At 47.8% G+C, this 21,510-nt stretch overlaps 1 protein-coding gene across 5 annotated transcripts in view; it reads right to left on the bottom strand.

Annotated features, from left to right (window-relative positions):
* The window catches only part of AGAP1 (ArfGAP with GTPase domain, ankyrin repeat and PH domain 1), a 380,857-nt gene that overhangs the window by 329,960 nt on the left and 29,387 nt on the right, over positions 1–21,510 (bottom strand). For 2 of the 5 annotated variants that reach the window (XM_077313621.1, XM_077313630.1), the window contains exon 1: positions 9,776–10,512. The exons of the other annotated variants lie outside the window; for them this stretch is intronic. In XM_077313621.1, coding sequence (XP_077169736.1) covers positions 9,776–10,379 — 604 coding nt within the window. In that variant the 5' untranslated portion in view covers positions 10,380–10,512. Of the gene's footprint in view, positions 1–9,775; positions 10,513–21,510 lie in introns of those variants that run through there. 5 annotated transcript variants of the gene reach the window in all.

Raw genomic sequence — 21,510 nt, 5'->3', positions numbered from 1 at the left:
TCTGTTCCTTCTGAAAACTTGTATTCTTTTCAAATTAAAAAGGAGTGCTTTTTGTATACTTAGTGTATGTACTGTCCTTTCAGATGATCATTCAGGGATGGGAAGAATACAGGAAGGGTGATGATTTGGTTAAGGTGGAACTGTGATACCACTTTCAGAAGAAAATCTACACTGGGTCTGAATACTACCTTGTCTGGGTGGAATTTCAGTCGTCCATAATTCGTTTACCTTTCTGTTAGAAGTAGTTGCTACCAAAAAGGCATTTTTATAAGAAACAAAAGACAACACAGCACTGGCCAGGGATTCAAAGGGTTTATACACCATTCTTAAAATTACTACGGACAAACTCCACTGAGGAACAGAGGATAATATGGGTACATTATTAAAAAGACATTAAAGAAACTTTTTGAACTCCAGAATGGAGAAGACCAACTAGACATGAAATGCTGAGAGGGCGGCCAGGTGCACTTTTATAAATGAAGTTGCCAGACCACTTTCTTGCAATTCCATTAGGTAATCAAAATATTTACTCAAGATACAGGACTGTGGATTCAGGCCATGCTTGTTACTTCCGTGCATGAACCTTTTTCATTTATTATTATACAACCTTCTTGCTGTGGGTTTGCAGGAGGCAGTTATCTGTTAAACTCTGTGCGAAAATCCCTTTACTGTAAAATTAACCAAGGAGTCTGTGAGTAATATAATGTATCATTTTCTGGCTAGTTTCTACAGCATGGGGAATCATGTCGTTCTGAGCCAGAAGGGGGCTAGAAGAAAGCATGATGACCAGTACGCTTTTATCTCCCTGTGAATGGTAGCAGTTGAAGAGTTGGTTCGTATATGCCACTTTTCTCTACCCGAAGGAGTCTCAACGTGGCTTACATTCATCTCCGCACAACAGACACCCTGTGAGGTGGGTGAGGCTGAGAGAGCCGTGATATTACTGCTCAGTCAGAACAGCTTCACCAGTGCTGTGGTGAGCCCAAGTTCACCCAGCTGGTTGCATCTGGGGAAGAGCGGGTCTCTAGGGGGGGATACATAAATAAATGGCCATACCATCACCACTGGAAGACATACCCCATGGAACCTATGCTCCTGGCTGCTCCAGAGTATAATAGACTGTATTTTTGTTGTCTACTGAGGTAAATACCTTGGGTATTCCCCATTTTTCAAAGACTGAGACCAGATAGCAGTCTGATATGGCCTTGTACTTGTATCCCTGCTTAGGTTGTCTGATACTGTGTTGTTTAGTCCTGCTATGTGGACAGCTGTTAACTGCACCCTGTCCACTGCAAGATAAGCATTGCCTCTCTACACAGGCAGCCTTCCTGCTTGTTCAGCTAGAACTCTTCTGTGACGTTGTCCATTGCTACCAGAACATATATTCCTCTGATGATCTCCATAAAATAAACAAGAGCAAGTTTGACGGCTCTCAGCTTTAACAAGCTAATGTGAAGGGTGAATTCTTTCTTAGTCCAAGTGACTTTCTTCTTTAATCCCTGACAGTGAGCACCCCAACCTGTAAGTGAAGCATCAGTGTAAAATTGGGTGTCATGTAACTGGACCCCCATAAAGATGTCCTTGAGGAGGTTCTCTGATATGGACCACCAAAGGAGAGACCTTACAATGACTCTTGGGACATATAGTTTCCCCCAAACTGCTGCTGAAGTTCATTATAAACCAATTTTGCAATGGCCTCTTGTTAAGGTAAATGTATGAGATTAGTGCAGTTGTAGAAGCCATATAACCTAGAAGTCTCTGTATATGTTTGGCTGACTGTTATCTGTTGGACAGAAACTTCTTAACAAGGGTTGGTATCATCTTGGCCCTGAGGAACAGTAAGTATGCTTTCCTTTTCTGAGAATCTAAAGAGGCCCCCAATAAAATCAATAGCTTGAATGGGAGTGAAGTGGGATTTGTCCTAGTTCATGCCCAAAATCTCCCCCCCCCCCAAGCCAAAAAATAGCAGCCAAAATACCATTTGAGTGCAGGGCGAAGTTTAACCTCATCACCAACTTTTCTGGGGAGACATTAATGAAAAGCCAATCATCCAGCTAAGAGTATGCTACACAACCTCTTAACCTCAAATGAGCTACACACTTGGTAAAACCCTAGGCAATGTTGCAAGCCCAAAATGGAGCACCACATGCTTTTAGATGGAACCTGAATAGCACAGTTGGCGGGGCAGGGAGTAAAGTCAAGCCGAGCTGGGCTGAGCCAGAGAAACAGGCAAACGTCAAACCAGGATTGGAAGCCGGGAACATAGTTGGAAGTCAAGCCAAGGGTCTAGAGCCAGGAGAGTAGTTGGAAACTGAAGCCACAAGTCTGGAACCGGGAGCATAGTCAGAACTCAAGCCAAAGTCAAGAAACTGGAAGGCAGGCAGGCAGGCAGGCAGGCAGAGCTTTGCCACAGCTAATAGGAATACAGCATCATCTGGAGAGATGGGCAGGTAAACATATGTTGCACCCATTGAAGATCTTGCCTTAAGGTCCTCCTAAAGTACACCAGAGCAGGGTAGAGCAGCCCTCAGCCAGAGGACTTGCAGCTGGCTTTAGTCCTCATCAGAGAAAGGAGTTGCAGCTGGATCCCATCTATCTTTACAGCATGACAGTCATGCTGATCTCCTGACAGCTGTCAAGGTGGACTAACGCCACCCTCACTGCTGCTCTGGCAAATGTCTTGAGCTCATGGGTGGCATCATTACTGCTGCTCTGGCGAGTCCTCAGGGCTACAGGGTGTCCTGTCCCAGGGTTTGATATAAACCGGCACATACGGCTGGGTATTGGCCTGGCTGCTCATCATCCGGGGAATTAGTCAGCCCCTGATCCCTGATTCCAGGTTTCCTGGCGCCTCCAGGAGAGCACCCCTTGGCACCAGAGCCAGTGCTGTGGGCATGACAGCACCTTTAAGACTTCCCCCACTCCTTTCACGAGCTTTAGCAGTAAGGTGTTACAAGCTGGGTAGGAGACATAGGAGGCATAAGGAATGGTTTTCATTTGGGGCTATTTGGGGCTTCCTGCACTTCTTAAAAGAGCCCTCCTACTGATTTTCTCAAACCAACTTTCACTGTTATCCATGGAAAAAAAACCTCTTTCTATTAATTTTGAGGCCCAATGGAGCAGCAGCTTAGAAGCAAGTCCTCGCCTCACAGCAGCAAGAAGAGAACTGAGGGAAGGAGTGCTTGCCCTGCCTCCGTTACATGACCTCTTGCAACAGGAAAAGGAACCTCTGTAGACCCGGAAGAGGAGCACTCAAAAGCCCAGAAGCTTCTGGGCTGCAATCATGCTGTCCTGTGTGGGGCTGCACAGAAGCCACAAAGATGAAATTGTGGGTCTCTAATGTGCTACTGGACTCCAATCTAGTTGCTCTACTATCCCTTCACCAGACCCAAGACAAGTCCCTTCACCAGACCCAAGACAATCTGATGAAAGGAGCTTTGACCCCTGAAAAGTGTCTACCCTGAAACTCTTGTTGGTCTCTGAGATGTTCCTGGACTAGGGTCTGTTTTACAGCAGACCAACAAAGCTACTCTCTGAAACTACCCTCTGAAAGTATCAGTCAAAACATCAATCACCACAAGGCAGGGGAAAGTGCTGCAGGCCTTGAAATGAAGTGATTTCATCAACAGCAAAAAAAATTTAACATGCCGTTTGTGGAATTAGCAACAAAAATGCCACCAGAGTTAACGGCTTTTTTAAAATCTCCTTTAAGAAAACAGTCTGGATTCCTCACAGCCCAAGTGATCCCCAGATTAAAATTCCAAAACAAGTCATATGCCAGGTATAAGACTCCAAGGCTTCTGTCCACAAGGAAATCTAATGCAAGAAAATACCAAAGCAAAGAACTACGGACATTCTAACTTCCTGTGTATCTATTTTCATCTCTACTGCCATCTGATTTCTGGTCTAGTACCACATTAATAAACTGTTTGTTTATTGTTCCAAAGCAAAGATACACTTTACATTCAGCTGGAACAGCATGCAGTTGCCCTCCTCCTGGACTCTGGAGTACAAGCTCTTGATATCCACGATAAGAGAAAACTGACATTCCAAATTCCTACTTCCCATAATCAAGATGGTTAAATAACAGGAGGAGGAGGAGTCGGTTCTTATATGCCGCTTTTCTCTACCTGAAGGAGTTACAAAGCATCTTACATTTGCCTTCCCTTTCCTCTCCCCACAACAGACACCCTGTGAGGTAAGTAAAGCAGAGAGAGCCCTGATAGTAATGAAGAAGAATAGTTGGTTCTTATATGCCACTTTTCTCTACCTGAAGGAGTCTCAAAGTGGCTTACAATCACCTCCTCTTCCTCTCCCTGAAACTACTGCTTGGCCAGAACAGAAGAAGAAGAAGAAGAGTTAGTCCTTATATGCCACTTTTCTCTACCTGAAGGAGTCTCAAAGCAGCTTACAATCACCTCCCCTTCCTCTCCCCACAATAGATACCCTGTGAGGTTGGTGAGGCTGAGAGAGCTCTGACAGGACTGCTCGGTCAGGACAGCTTTATCGGTGCTGTGACAGGGTCACCCTCCTGGCGGCATGTGGAGAAGGAGTGGGGAATCAAACCCGGCTCACAAGATTAGAAGCCGCCGCTTCTAACCACTACACCAAGCTGTCTAGGAGAAAGACAGATCTTTCCTCCACCACTTTTCTATATGAACGGAGCCACACTCATTCTAAACATGCCTATGTTAACAGGTTTTATCTGGGGTTAAATAGGGTCAATCGTAGTTCAGCATAACAGACCCGCAATTAATAGTCCTAAAATCCACTCATTCTGCAAACAAACTGTCAACATGGGCAAAGTGCAAATGATTATTAAGGCAGCGCCGCAAGGGGGGAAGCGGCAAGTTCACCGGATGACAGTTCCATTTATTTATGGCCTAAAACAGGCGTAGTCAACCTGTGTTCCTCCAGATGTTCATGGACTACAATTCCCATGAGCCCCTGGGTCATGGGGATTGTAGTCCATGAACATCTGGAGGAACACAGGTTGACTACCCCAGGCCTAAAATACAAAGATCCTGCAGCAACAACACACTGCTGTGCCTCTGTCCCGAAAGGGCTCACAACCTAGTTATGGGGCTCTTGCTAAGCTTTTTCATAGTGACTTGGCGAGAGGGGAGGCAAGTCGCTGTGAATGAAGTCTCATTCACACAGCAAATTCAACAGAGTGGCAATGTGAAAGGCTGACAAATAGAATATGCAAAAGCAGACTAGCTCAAGGAGGACATTATGAGCGCCTTGTAATTAAGCAAACCTTTTTACCCATGTCTCCCCTGCTGAAGTCAAGTGGTGTAATTGTTGTTGCTGCCGTTCAAGTTTTAAACCGCCTCTCTCCCCCAGAGCAGGGGTTTCCAAATTTGCATCCATGGGCCCAATGACACTTGCCGATCCCCTTCCTGGAATCTACCAGGTGTTTTCAGAGAGTATACAGGGCTAGGTTGGACTTTTTGCCCAGCAAGGCACCTGACTGACTGTGCAGACTTTTAAATTTTTTAAAAGCTCCTTTGGCATCAGGTGGCACCACAGCGCCAGCCTCTTCCTTGCGTGAATGAAGGTTAGCTGTGTGTACACACCAGAAAACATGTTTTTTAAGAATAGGTTCATTTTAAAACACATCCTGTTAGACAGAGGTTCTCCCTGAAATATTTAATACTTGCTATTAGAGTTGGATATAACCTCTCCTTGAAATGTTGTTACTGGCTCCGCCTCCTGCTGCAGCCATATTGTAGTATCCATCACACTGTCAGATTTCCTAAAGTCAACAAACACCATGCAAAGGAAATGTAACAATGGGGGGGGGAGAACCAGGTAGGCACAATAACCCACAACTTAGCAAGGGGGGAAAAGTCCAACTTTACTATTTGGGGAAAAATTTGCATCCAGTTTTTAAGGAACATTCATTATCGAATTCACGTTCCCGTTGTACATGACCCTTTGGTTTGCCATTATCCCCCATGCCTAATGGTAATTCTGTAGGCACAATGAAGCACTTTTTAGAAACAAGGAATATGCCAGTTCTTGTTTGCGCTTTAACCGCTTATGACATTGCAAGCAAATTTTTCTCCAAACTGTAAAGTTTTCCTTGCTAAATTGGGGGTTATTATGCCTACCCGGTTCCCACCCCCCTCGTACTGTTAGGTTTCCAAAGGTACCTACATCCTCAAAAAAAGATTAGGGACCCCCGGACGGTTTTGGTCTGGGACGCGGAAATCCACTCTAAACCTCTATTCTGCCATGGAAGCTTGTTGCTGGGCCAATCACTCTCTCTCTCAGACCAACCTATCTCACAGGGTGATGGTTGTGAGGATACAATGAAGGAGGGGAGAGCACGGTTGTAAGGTGCTTTGGGTTCCCACTGGGGAGAAAAGGAAGGTCTAAACATCTAAACACAATAAAACTTTATTTTGACTGTACCTTTCCAATGTTTGCCCACATTTGCCTCTAACAGCAGCCTGTATTTATTTATTTATTTATTTATTTATTTATTTATTCATTCATTCATTCATTCATTCATTCATTCATTCATTCTATGGCACGTGTATGGTGTAGCCAGGAGATCTGAGGATTGTCCGGCAGGCAGGACATTCAGAGACATTCAGAGGTGGTGGGCCATGGCCTGCCCCCATGCCATGGCCCCAGTATTCCTTGGAGGACGTACCCCCCAAATCCTTGGCGGTCTCCCATCCAAATACTAGCCAGGGTTCGCTTCCGAGATCCTATGGGATCAGGCTTGCCTGGGGTATTCCTGTAATGCCATCACAATGCCCTGTAACGTTTTACACATTTCTGCCTTTTGACCTGTAACAGGCCAAACACAAGAACCAGAGTCTCTCGGTTTCACAGAAGTGATACTCAGTGATGATAATAACGTAGACAGGCATTATACGTGTATTTAATATACGGTATTTAATTTACTTCACTTAAACTACACCTTTCGCTTCAACTGGGGCCCAAGGCAACTTACAATACAGTTCTCCTCTTCTCTATTTCATCCCACGACTACACTTTGAAGCTGTGTATATGAGAGGATGGCCCGAAGTCACCAGAAAGAGTGGAAATTCGAACCTAATCCCCCTAAAAGCTAGTCTGACACTCTAACCCAGCAAATTCTCAGCCTTTTTACCACTGAGAAACCTCCAGAAACATTCTCCAGGCTTTAAGAAACCCTAAAAGTGGGGTGATCATGCAGAATATGGTTGGAAAGCAGAGCTGTGGACACGCCCACCCAAGGCCCCTCCCCTTCCCACCTTCTCCAGGCCCATCACTGGCCATGGGGGAGGGAGGAAATCAACATGACCATATATGGTCATATTACGCGATAAAATCTAAAAAATTAATTAACTCCCACCCATTTGGAAAATTCCTCCAGGCCGTCAAGAAGCCCCAGGGTTTCACAAAACCCTGGTTGAGAAAGCCTGCTCTAACCACTAAACCACACTAGATGTTAAAGGTGTGTAGAAAAGAGAAATTCCACAGTGCACTGTGACCATTACATCCGAGGGCCCTCTTCCAAAAAGGCCATGTGTGCATTCGCTCAACAGTGCAGAGATGAAGAGGACAAGACATCATAATCAGCAGACCTGCAACAAATGTCACAACAAAACTGAGGGATCCGGGGGGCTGTAGCCAAGGTGCGAAAGCCTGGGTCAGATCCCCACTATCCAATTGGCCAGCGATAACAAACCACCCCAGATTACCGACTGTCCAGGGATGAGATGGAGAGAACAAGCAGAACAAGCAAAAGGCATATTACATAGCCACTAAATTAGCCTCCAGCAATGAGTAAGTCTGCAAACCTAAAGGCACTTCCCTGGGAACAAGACCCACTGAAGAACCGGGTACTTCCTTCTGAAATTTCTTTCTAAGGCCACTTCTCAGGATTCCTCTCTAAGTTATTATTTTTCATTGATTAAAACATCCCCCCTATATAATGTCAGCCCACCATCTCCTTTAAGAGCCCTCCATGAGACCTGCAACATGTTTGAGCGTGGGATCTAGTTTCCTCACGGAAGTGCAAAGCACACAGACCCCAAACTTTGTTTTAAGCGAGCCTCCAGCTGACGCTTTTGGGTAGCTGCCTGTTTCTTCTGTTTTGTTAAAAGCTGATGCTGCTCTTAACCGTGATTCAGAACTTGACTGACCCATTCTACTGTGAACTGCTTCAAGCCAAGAGAGAGACGTGATGTAACTTTTGGAAACATTAGAAGTAAGACTTTCCCTGTTGAACAGCTGCCCAAGTAAAAGGCCCTAGCAACTCACTCCGAAGAGGAAATGCTGCTTTCAGGTTTTGGGGAGCTGCTGTGACCACAGACCCATTTACTATATAACATTTTAAAAAAACACCAACATACAGAGCGCCCTGACATGGATCGCCTAAGGCTTGCCTGATTTCATCAGACCTTGCAAGCAAAGTGGGGTGGTGGTCCTGGATAGTATTCAGAGAGGAAAGCACTAAGAAAGTCCAGAGCTGAGACTCAGAGGCTGACAGCTGCAAACCAACTCTGTACGCCTCTTGTCCCGCAAACCCTAGGGCAGGGGTGGCCAAACTGTGGTTCTCCAGAAGTCCATGGACTACAATTTGCATTCACTGGCAGGGGCTCATGGGAATTGTAGTCCATGGACTTCTGGAGAGCCAGTTTGGCCGCCCCTGCCCTAGGGGTTCGCCTTAGATCGGCTGCAATAAGACAGCACCCTCCCAACCCAATATACCGGACTGTCCATCTTCCCTAGCATGTAAGGCCCTCCATGAACCCAGGTTCTGAAATGTAGTCCCCTCCAGATTTTTTAATTCAAATCTACCAAACCCGGCACCCCAAATATAAAGATTATAATCTGCCTTTCCTCACACACACAAAAAGAGTTCTTAGTGACCAGGTGTAACCCTTGAGAAGCTAAGGGAGAATGGATGCACCTCTGATGGGTGCATACAATTTCCAAAACCATACAGGACAATCATGGTGTGCCACTCGGTTGGTATCTCCCTGATCTGGAACTGCCACTTCTGCCCTAACAGTACTATCAGCCTATAGGCATCATCATTATTATTAATAATATATATTTTTATATAGCCCACCCTTTGGGGGTCAGATTTAGGAGTCCGATGGGGGAAAGAGCCATTCCTCCGAGTCCAGGAGCACCTTAAAACAGGGGTAGTCAACCTGTGGTCCTCCAGATGTCCATGGACTACAATTCCCATAAGCCGCTGCCAGCAAAAGCATGGCTTTTGCTGGCAGCGGCTTATGGGAATTGTAGTCCATGGACATCTGGAGGACCACAGGTTGACTACCCCTGCCTTAAAAGACCAACCAAGCTTCCAGGATGTAATCTCCCATCATCAAACACACTGCTGGCACACCGATTTTTAAAAAAGACACCCAGCAGCTTGTAAAATTGCTTGCAAGGTACGTAGCGTTTACCCCCCACCCGTCTTTTAAAAAGCAAAAAAAGGGGTGGGGGGGTGAGTGCTTCTCAGAACTCTGCCTGGATGCCAGGCCCAGGAAGCGAGGAGAGCGGGATCCCACACCTCGCGTGCACAAAGGGGCTGCAGGCGCAGGAGTCGCTGACCTAGTAACCTACATACAGACATACGGTTTTTCCAAACGCCAGGAGGGCCTCTCCTCCTCCTTGCCTAGAAAGCGGCGCCCGGCCGTGCGGGGCTCCAAAAGAGGGAGGGCCGCTCCCCCCTTGCCAATGCCCCGGGCGGGAGGAAACCAAGGCAGCCGCCAACCAGCCCCCTCTCCCTTCCCCTCTTCCCACCCCCGGGAGGCACCTCTGCTCGGGGACTCGGCGATGCTGCGGGCGCCAGGCGGCGGGCACCTGCCCGAGGGCGACCGGGGGAGGCGGTGCTGCTCCTGGGCGGCGCACGGGCGGTCGCTCCTGCGGCTCTCGGCGGCGCCGGCGGACAGCGCCAGGCAGCCCGAACTGGCGTGCCGCTTGGCCCGGGCCAGGGCGCGCGCCCGCACCACCTCGCCACCGCCGCCGCCGCTCCCGTGCCTGAAGCTGCAGCAGCGGCGCAAGGGGGGCGGCTGCCGGGCCGGCCGGAGCAACGCCTCGCCGCCTCCCCCTCCTCGGGCTTCTCCGGCAGCCGTCGGCGGCCCCCGGCAGCCCAGCGCGGGGCGTCGCCATGCCTTGAGGCGGCCCAGCTCCAGGTGCCCGGCGCTGAGGGCGCGCCAGCTGCGCACCGCCTGCCCAGGAGCGCCCAAAGCCGCCGCCGCCGCCGCTGCCTCGCCGTCTTCTTCCCCCTCCTCGTCGTCGTCGCCGTCTCCGTCGCCGTGCGGGCCGAGCGCCTCCCTCTTCACCAGGGTGACCGAGATGCGGTAGACGGTCCTCCGCGCGGCCACGCCGCGCTCGGGCGGGCTGCCCACGAGGTACATGGCGGGCGAGGCCTCCTCAGCGGGGCGGGCCCCCCATGCAGCCCGCCGGGCGCAGCGGCCGTATTGTCTCCCGGGGGCCGAGGGGCCGCCCACGAGGGAGCCGCGTGGGGGGCGGCGGAGGTGGTGGCGGTTCCCGCCGCTGCTGCTGCTGGTGCTGCTGCTGCCGCCGCCGCCTCGGCGCCGGAGGTCCGCGCCACCCAGCCCAGCCCCGCGCCGGCCACGCGTGTTCCGCGCCTGCCATCGGCCCACGAGAGCCTCCCCGCGCCCCCCAAGCGCTCCAAGCGCCGGAGCCACGGAAAGCCCGGACTGGATGGCGCCGGCTCTGCGGAATGAGCGCGCCCGCGGACGCCTCGGCGGAGGGCGCGCGCCACTGGGGCGCACGCGAGGGGCTAGCAAGCGCCCCTCCCCAGTCCCCACAGGGCCTCCTCTGGGCGAGGGGGGAGCCTGTCTGGGGAAAGGCGCAGAAGCCGAGGGTGGGACGAGGAGGGAGAAGGTTCTGCACAGCCTTGGCTACAAGGGCATGACTGCCAGGGTACGTAGGGATGCCAGCCTCCAGGGGAAACCTGGAATTGCCGCTCGTCTCCAGACTACTAAGAGAAGAAAAGAGAAAAAGGCTGCTTTGGTGGGTGAGCTTAGCGGTGCCAGTCTCCAGGTGGGACCTGGGGATCCCCTGGAATCAGAGCTCTTCTCCTGATGACCGAGATCAGGTCCCCTGGAGAACAGGGTGGCTTGGGAGGGTGGACTCAGTGATGCCAGTCTCCAGGTGGGGCCTGGGGATCCCCTGGAATTACAACTCATCTCCAGTCCACAGAGATCAGTTCCCCTGGAGAAAAGGGCTATTGGGGAAGGGTGGACTCCGTAGCATTATACTCCACCGAGGTCCCCCCTGCCCCAATTTCCGCCCACTCCTGGCTCCACCCGAGAAGTCTCCAGGTATTTCCCAACCCAGAGCTGTCAATCCTAGGCGTTATGGGTGCTAAACACAAGGTGAAACCTGGAGGCCTCCTGGTCTGATCACCAATTCTCCTGGAGAAAATGGATGCTTCAGAGGGTGAATTCAGAGGCATTATTCTCCACTGAAGCCATCCCTGCCCGAAATTCTGCCCACTCCTGGTTCCATCCACAAGTTTCCTCCTATTTCTCAAGCCAACCCTATAGGGTCATCTTACCCTGTTTCTGAGGTGCCGCCCTGGGGCTGCAGAGGGATTTCTCTCCTCCCCCCCCCCCACCCTGCTTAATGCCAAAGCACAACCCACCCAGAGCACTGGCAAGATACCAGTGTTGGGAATATTTTAGACAAAGTTCCCTGATATTTTATGACCCACCTGGTTATTTTAAAAACTAAAACCGACCCGCTGCAATTTGCTGTGGTGACCCAATCCAAGGTTGGCCCCAGAAGTCAAGTTCACCCAATTAAATAATGCAAATCAACCCTTCAGAGGATGCGAGTGGCCCAAGGTCACGCTGGAAGCCTCCATGGCAGAGTGAGGATTCGAACCTGGAGTCTCCCAGCCCAACACTGCAAACACGATGCCAGCAGTGGCTGTCTTTAGTATAAACCAGGGGTGGCCATGCTGTGGCTCTCCAGAGGTCCATGGACTACAATCCCCATGAGCCCTTGCTGCTGGCAATTGTAGTCCATGGACCTCTGGAGAGCTACAGTATGGCCACCCTTACATAAACTGTTGTCTTTTTACTGTATCATAAACTCCTATTGAACCGTCAGTTCCTTGCGATATCACAGTCCCATGAAAAAAATAGGAATTATCCAGGCTATTCAAACTCCAATGAAGAATTCTTTAATTTCGTCTTCTAGCTATCCAAATAATAGTAAATATTCTTAATCATCCAAAATAATTACACACAATCAAAACGGGTTCCCGGGTAAACTCTCCCCCATTTTCCTTAAATCCCAATCTTGTGTACAGCCATTATTCTTCTAACATACCTTAATTATATTTTAATTATACTTTCACCCTCACACAAGATTGGAATTTAGTAGAAGGTTGTTACAAATAGATTTGTTATATTATTATTGTTTAAACAGGGCCACAATCTCTGGCAAAGATAAAGAAAACGGGGGAACCCGTTTTGATTGTGTGTAATTATTTTGGATGATTAAGAATATTTACTATTATTTGGATAACTATTAGAAGAAATGAAAGAATCCTCCACTGGATGTTGAATGGCCTGGATAATTCCTATTTTTTCATGGGACTTTGTACCGTATCAAACACGTTTCAAACTTATTACTGCTGTTATTTTGCAGCTAATTGTAAATGTGACCAACTTGGCCGCAAATAAACGGTAGCCGTTATGATGTAGCCGCCCTTCACATCCTACCGTAACCTGCTGGGTCTATGTGCATATGCACATATGCACATGTGCATATGCACATAGGGAAAGTTCTGCAATCGTTCAATAATTCGAAGCCCTGGGATTTTCCTCCTCTGCAAAAGGCTCCATGCCAGACTTTCCAGCCCTCAGCGCCATGAAAATAAGCTTCTTACTACAGAAAAATCCATTTTCATCTTTTGGTTAACTCAGTCGTCAGCACAAGGTTTCCAAGCTACAAATGTGGAGTTCAAAGACCTCAGACTCTTCAGAGACCTGGTTCCTTGCTCTTTTTCTCCCTCTCCCACACACACCACACATCCTGTTACATCCTGTTAGCGACTGACGTCCTGCTTGCCAAAAACGAAACGCACATTCCAGCACAAAACTGGAACATCTCTTCACAGGACATTTAAATGCCGATGCTTTAAACATCTGGATGCATCTGGACAGAAGCATCTTCCCCCATCAACTTGTTTCCGGAGGACACATTGTGCCTTAATTATCCTAACAGCTATTTTGACTGCTCAAAGGGCCGTCTTGCCAAAGGAGAAAAATAAATCAGATTTCTCTGAAAGAAAAGGAGTTAAACGGGAGTTAAGGATCCTAACCTGCACATTCTCACTGAATACACTAAAAAAGGTAAAGGTATCCCCTGTTCAAGCACCGGGTCATGTCTGACCCTTGGGGTGACGCCCCTAGCATTTTCATGGCAGACTCAATACGGGGTGGTTTGCCAGTGCCTTCCCCAGTCATTACCGTTTACCCCCCAGCAAGCTGGGTAGTCATTTTACCGACCTCAGAAGGATGGAAGGCTGAGTCAACCTTGAGCCGACTGCTGGGATTGAACTCCCAGCCTCATGGGCAGAGCTTTCAGACTGCATGTCTGCTGCCTTACCACTCTGTGCCACAAGAGGCTAGTCCAATGTTTAGAAGCATTGCATACAGAGGCACTAGGCAGTACTTACTCATGTACCTGGAGCTGCCGGACAGAACACTAATGGCAAAATATGCGCAGCCTGGTGGGCTAGTACTAGATTACCACCGATGTGTGCTATAGCACATGCGCTAATTTGGGAAATGCATAGAACAGGCCTTCTCAACCAGGGGTCTCTTGAGAGCCCTGCAAAGATTTCCCAAATGGGTGAGAGTTGATTAATTTTGTATATATTTTTTAAATTTGCTAAACATTTATCAGGTGATATGACCATATATGGTCATGTTGACCTGCTCCCCCCCCCCAATGGCCAATGTTGGGCCTGGAGGGGGTAGGAAGGAAAGGGGTGTGTCCACAACGATGCTTCTTGCTCATATTCTGCACAATCGACCCACTTCTGGGGTTCCTTGAAGCCTGAAAAATCTTTTAGGGGTTTCTCAATGGTAAAAAAAAATAGTTGAGAAAGGCTGGTATAGAATATAGCACTGGAACCAGATTTCACCCAAGTAATTCAGGCTTCTCCTTTCCTCTCCCCACCCTCCACTCCCTTCTTACTCTTATGGATGCAAGATGTTTGAAAGTGTAATTTGAATATCTGGTGAAGAAACAGCACACATTTCTCCTGTTTGCCTTACAGCCAAGTCTCTGGTAGAGCTGCAAACTTTCTGGCTTTCCTACTCTAGCACGGGCTGTATTAGTAGTAAAAAAAATCTGTTCCTGCTTGTTCATCTTTGATATAAATTGTATGTGTATGTAGACAGGTAGACAATTTTTTTTGCATTTTGATCCATTCAGCCTTGCCATGGTAACCAACCAAAAGCTTAATGAACAACTAATTAAAATACTGCCTTATTAAGTAACCGAGTGGGACATGGGGGGGGGTGTTGCCCATTGAACAAATAATTCATTCACTAGAGATTTCTACTCTGTTGTGACAGGTTGTTTTACAGTACTTCGAGGTGGACTGTTTGCATCATCCCCTGTTTCTCAGGACAAGTGGAACAGGTGGTTTCTGAGCAGTTACTCTTGTCATCTTTGCTTTGGAGTAACACCAAAACCAGACTGCTTATGTGAAAATAACCTCTGAGTGGTGCAGTTTCATGCTTGGGCCACCTGTCTGAGCACAGAGAGCATTTGCACAAAGTCCTAGTTCTGTAGCCCAAGAGCTGAGACCCAAATCTTGGGACAGCCATTCTCGACTCTTTTACTGTGGAGAAACCTCTGAAGATTTTTCAGACCAAGAAGCCCCAGAAGTGGAGCAGAATATGGCTGGGAAGCACAGCCATGTACACACCCACCCAGGGCCCCTCCCCTTCCCATCCCCCTCACTGGCCATTTTGGGAGGGGTGGGTGAGTGAGTTGACGCGACCATATATGGTACATTTTCACATGATACATTTTCAACGCCTTTAAAAACTATATAAAAATGAATAAGCCCCCACCCATTTGGGAAGCCCTTCCAGAGCCATCAAGAAACCCCAGGGTTTCACAAAACCCTGGCTGACAAAGCCTATCCTAGGAGAACAGAGAATCCTCCCTACACCTTCATAGAATCATTGAGTTGGAGGGGATCTCCTGGGTCACCTAGTCCAACCCCCTGCACTATTCAGGACACTCACAACCCTATCACTCATCCACTGTCACCTGCCACCCGCCACCCTCTTGAGCCTTCACAGAACCAGCCTCTCCGTCAGATGGCTATTCAGACTCGGTTTAACTATCTCCAAAGATGGAGAACCCACCACCTCCCGAGGAAGCCTGTTCCACTGAGAAACCACCCTGTCAGGAACTCCTTCCGGATGTTTAGATAGAATTTCTTTTGAATTAATTTCTTCTCATTGGTTCTGGTCCGTCCCTCCTGGGCAAGAGAGAACACCTCTGCTCCATCCTTTACATGGCAGCCTTCTAAATACTTGAAGATGGTTATCAGATCCCCCTCAGTCGGTGAAGCTGGTGGGAAGGGCAGATTTCGCTGCATTAGTGTTACTTTGTATTACTGTTCTACCAATCCTCTGTCCCCACCGTGCTCTCTGTGTGACACAGTTGGGCTAAACAAGGACTCAGATGGTTGGCTTTGTGAGAGAACAACACTGCTCCATCCTCTACATCAGTGGTCCCCAACCACCGGGCCGAGGCTCCCTCACCCCCCCGCCCGCAGTGAGAAACTTCCCAGGCCGCAAGCAAATCGGCCACCAAAGCGGCCGATTAGCTTGCGGCTCAGCAAGCTTCTTTTTGTGGGAGGGGGGGAGAGGGAAGCAGGGCCGCCAGCACAAACATGCATGCGTGGCCGGCCCGCACATGTGAGTTTGCGCCATGCATGGCAACAGACTGCATGCGCAGCAGTTTCGCACATGCGTGCATGCTCGGCAGGTCCGCGCATGCACATTTACAGGCGCACACGGTGCAAACGTGCATGCGCGGACCAGCCACGCATGTGCACAATTGCCATGCGTGCGTGTTTATGGCCGCGCATTGTGCAGATGTGCATGCATGGGCCTGCTGCGCATGTGTGTTTCCGCATGTGCAGCATGCGCGACCGCCTGATCGCCCTCCCCCCCCCAAAGGTCCGCAGCCTTAGAAAGGATGCGGACCACTGCTCTACATAGCAGTCTTTTAAATACTTGAAGATGCTTATCAGATCCCCTCTCAGTCGTCTCCTCTCCAGGCTAAACAGACCAAGTTTCTCCAACCTTTCCTCATATGTCTTGGTCTCCGAACCCCTCACCATCTTTGTTGCCCTCCTCTTTTCCAAGGGAAAGAAAGCTCCCTTTTTGTTCAGTTCTTTCATATCGCCACTAGAAACCCCCATAAGTGCAAAGAACGCATTCTGAGAGCTGACCATGGGCTTTGTGACTACACATACGACTGCTCAAAGAACACTGGTTACGGAGAAGCTACGCATTTCCTGTCTTTGTAGTCTCTATGCAGTCCCAATCAAACGGCGAATTACGCCGGGGCAGAACACAATGTTAGGCATGAACCGAATATGGAAGCGTCAGGCTATCAGCCTTAATACAAAGTGCCGGTTAGTCAACGCCGTTGTCTTGTCCATAACAACCTATGGATGAGAAAGCTGGACCCTGAAGAAGGAAGACAGGAGGAGAATAGATGCTTTCGAATTCTGGTGTTGGAGACGAATGCTGCGACTACCATGGACAGCCAAAGTTACCAACAAGATAGTTTAAGAGAGGAGCAAACCAACCATGTCATTAGAAGGCAAGATATTACAACTAAAGCTCACTTACTTTGGACACATCATGCGATCAAACTTGCTAGAAAAATCATTAATGCTCGGCATGGTCAAATTCAAATTTATTTTAATACAGCACTGCAGCCAGATAAAACAGATAGCAAGAAAAAAAAAACATTTCACAGCAGAAAATTGCCAGTACAACATTTAAAATATATAAAACTGTATAATGATGGGTACATTATAAAAAATGCATAGTAAAATTCCTCTAAAACCTTTACTTAAGCTTGTCTTTCCCATTTGCTATGTGCACAAAATTTGGCAACCTGCTTCATAAATATGGCCCCTACTATTCCACAGGAGGAATTTAACTTTTTCTTTTTTTTTTCAGCTGTTGGAGGAATCCCTGAGTAATGTGAGAATGAATTTATTTCTTACAGAGTTGAAGGTAGGGCACCTTAAGAGGACGTGTTCAATTGACTCTATCTCCCCAGAATTACAGGGGCAGAATCTTTCAGCACAGTGGTGCACTATACCTAGGGGAGCGAGAAAGATCAGTTTGATGCTCTGTGGCTTGGCATGGTCAGCGGCAAAAGGAAACGTGGTCGCCAAAGGATCCTCTGGCTCAACACGATCAAAGCCGACACAGGGATGACCATGAACCAACTAAAAGAAGCAGTCAGGGACAGGGGCGCATGGCAAAGACTTTCCTATAGAATCGCCGAGGGTCGGACACGACTGAACGGATTACATCGTAATCATCATCATTCTCTAAGATGGGCAAAAGCAACCTGGCCTACTGAAAATGTCCTCCAAGACCAAGAGAAGGTAAGGCAGCTTAGCCAAACAAATAATCTCCTCTAGGTCAAACATCACCCACATAGTCGGGAGATTAATTTCAAGGATGGCCACTGTAAATCAGCTTCACCCCTGTCATGTAGGATTCTGCCTCTGAGAAAGGTTGTCCACCGAGAAATTGACAAGGCAGCATGACCCGTCACGCTTGGGAGGCTGAAACTGCCTGTCCAGTTGACAGCACACTTGATAGTAGAGGGGCATCCTGTCAAAACAGACGCTCTGTTGGTTAGCAGAAAGACAGACCAGGGACTTTTTCCTGTTTTGGATGAAGTTAGTTGAGTGGTTAAGAGTGGCAGCTTCTAATCTGGCAAGCCAGGTTCGATTCCGCGCCCCCCCCCCCCCCCCCCACGCGACCAAATGGGTGACCTTGGGCTCGCCACAGCACTGATAAAGTTGTTCTGACCGAGCAGGAATATCAGGGCTCTCTCAGCCTCACCTCCCTCACCCAGTGTCTGTAGTGGGGAGGGGAAAGGGAAGGCGAATGTAAGCCGCTTTGAGACTCCTTCCGGTAGAGAAAAGTGGCATATAAGAACCAACTCTTCTTCTTTAGTAATATCAGGGCTCTCTCAGCCTCACCTCCCTCACAGGGTGTCTGTTGTGGGGAGAGGAAAGGGAAGGCAAATGTAAACCGCTTTGAGACTGTTTTGGGTAGAGAAAAGCGGCATATAAGAACCAACTCTTCTTCAGTAATATTAGGGCTCTCACCTCCCTCACAGGTTGTCTGTTGTGTGGAGAGGAAAGGGAAGGAGATTGTAAGCCACTTTGAGCCTCCTTCGGGTAGAGAAAAGCAGCCTATAGGAACCAACTCTTCTTCTTCAGTAATATCAGCACTCTCTCAGCCTCACCTCCCTCACAGGGTGTTTGTTGAGGGGAGAGGAAGGCAATCGGAAGCCGTTTTAAGACTCCTTCAGAAAGTGAAAAGCTGGGTATAAAAACCAACTCTTCTTCTTATACATCTCTTGAAAAAACCGTGCTACTTGACCCGGCAGTCAACTCAGAAAAATCAGACCGGAGTGCTTTTGCCCAGTTTTGGCTGGTGCTTCAGCAGCATCTATTCCTGGGTCAGTCCATCCCTTGGTGACATCCAGATTGGACTATTACAATGCACTCTACTTGGGGCTACCCTTGAAGAGGCTAAAGCTACTGCAGAAGGTTGCAGATAGACTGTTGGTTGGCACTAGCTATCAGGAGCCTGTGACCCTGATATTACAGCCATCACACTGACTGCTGCTTCACTTCCAAGGTCAATTCAAACTAAACATGGCTGAGGACCCACCTCTCTCATCCATTTGTGCCTGGCAATTAAGATTGCAGGGAGAGACCCTCCTGACTGTTCCACCAACAAAAGAAGCTCACTAGGTGGGTACATAAGGGCCTTTTTTTGTGGCAGCCCCAGAATTATGGAACAGTCTCCCAGGGAAACTGGCCCATCATTTTCAGTCCTTTGGAGACAGCTGGGCAACTTTGTTTCGGACGATATTTGATTAATGCCCTCCTAAACTGTGATTAGGAGCCTCTTGTGGCACAGAGTGTTAAGGCATCAGAAATGTTGTCTGAAAGCTCTGCCCATGAGGCTGGGGGTTCAATCCCAGCAGCCGGCTCAAGGTCAACTCAGCCTTCCATCCTTCCAAGGTCGGTAAAATGAGTACCCAGCTTGCTGGGGGGTAAATGGTAATGACTGGGGAAGGCACTGGCAAACCACCCCGTATTGATTCTGCCAAGAAAACGCTAGAGGGCGTCACCCCAAGGGTCAGACATGACTCGGTACTTGCATAGGGGATACCTTTACCTTTAAACTGTGATTAAAAAGTGGCTTCATGATTTTGATGTGATCCGTCTTATGTATTATGGTAGGCAGCCTTGTGCTCCGTATAGAAGAATGGTGGCTTATAAACAATTTAAATAAATAATATCTACTTGAAGAAACTTTGTGTGAACTGAAGTCCTTTCCAGGGTCATTACCCTATGAGACGTCCCAGAGGATGAGAAATGTAAATTTATGTAAAATGCGCATCTAATCAGGACACGTGAAGAGCTTATTATCCTTTCTGAAGTCTTTGGTGGGGCGCAAGTGGGAAGAGGAGGCTCAACATACATTTCAGTTAATGAAGAGTTCACCATCTATCATCTTGCAGATGAGAGAAGAAAGGGAATTTAGGATTGCTGCCTATGTAGCTACTGACATGTTTACTAAAGATTACTGTTCCCAACAGTCCATCAATAAGTCTGCTTTCTGAATGTTTTAAAAGGAAGGCAATTATTCCAAAAGCAGCCATTCATGTTGAAAGGGATGTGCCAGGTACAGTCAAAATTCCAATGCCTTTGTTTTCTTGTTAGAAAATTAAACTGCTAGCTTTCTGCCAGATGCAAATCACTCCAGACCTTCTGACCACCCACAGGTAACTTGGCAACATAGTACTGAGAGCAGCATCCTTTATCCTACTGATTATAAAGATGAAGTATCACCAGGCCCGAGATATTTGCATAATGCTTTCTTCCCACTTTGCTTGTGAATGTCGCATTTATACTCGGTGAATGCTCATTGTTTTAAGTTCAAATTGCCCTTGCAGATAGTCAAGTGAAAGGAAAGGCGCCAGCCCCCAAGTCTTTCTGAACTCCAAGTTGCCTGTCTTACCTGGCAGACCTAAAGAACACCAGAATAAAAAAAACATGCGATTCTAAAACACCTCACAACCGGTAAGACAGGCAAAACTTTGATGAATGGACTGTCTAATGAACTCCACCCAGACACAGGAAAAATACTTCCTAATAGACTTGCTAATGAACTCCACCCAGACATAGGAAAAACACTTCCTAGTTCATCCATTCCATGGTAAGAATCCCAGATAAAACAGGAATATGATGTTACACTCTTAAATGTCAATAAAATAGCCAGCAACTGTTTGCATATTCCACACTGTGGCACGTAGAGATTCTCATTTTGCCTCGTCCTGCCTCTGAAGATGTCAGCCACGGTTACTGGCAAAATGTCAGAGATGCAAATTACCAGACTATGCCAACATATTCCCAAACAGCCACAACAGCCAGTTGACTCCAGTCGTGAAAGCCTTCGATAACAACACAGGCTTAGCATTTTCCAAAACGACACGAAATATGCATGGGCAACTTCTCCTTAAAGACTGGAATGAATTCAAAATCCTTCGAAAGGGAAAGAGATTCCATGAGCTTTCAAACCTGGCACTGAAGAACGCTTCAGGTTTCATCAGAAACCTGTGCAAAGTGCCTCAAAGGAAGATGAAAATGCACTGTATTTGTTGCACAGTAAGTCTGGCTTCTGAATTTGAGGACTGGAGGTTAGATCTAAAGAAAACTTGCCAAATCCTGCCAACCCTACTCTGGATGGTTAATTGAGACCCCTTGCTCTCCTCTCACAACCGTCCTTTGGCTCTTCAATATGGGGATGCTAGTGATGTGGGTGTGTCCTTAATGAAAGTATAAATTCACTAGGGTGGTGTGATTGGGAGCAGTTGGTATTACTAGCATCCCGATACTGAAGAGCCAAAGGCCGATATATACGCTATATTATTCAATAGAGGTTGAATTTCACAATTTGGATATTCAGATTCACATTCAAAGGACAACCACTGAGGAAAAATTCCATTTGAAAACGGGACATATCTATAAACCGTTCTGGTTGGATCCTATACAATAAACAAACAAGAACGAAGAACCCTTTACTTCATTTATTCTGTAATATTTTTAGTAACATTTATAGTAGCCTTGGGATAGGTTTTTTTCTGTCTCTCTTTGTATTCACTACAAACCGTCCCACTTCTCTATAATTGCTACCC

Source organism: Paroedura picta, chromosome 1 (assembly GCF_049243985.1).
Source record: "Paroedura picta isolate Pp20150507F chromosome 1, Ppicta_v3.0, whole genome shotgun sequence".
Lineage (NCBI taxonomy): Eukaryota > Metazoa > Chordata > Lepidosauria > Squamata > Gekkonidae > Paroedura > Paroedura picta.
The sequence above is the reverse complement of the archived record's forward strand: the minus strand, read 5'-3'. Positions and strand labels throughout refer to the sequence as shown.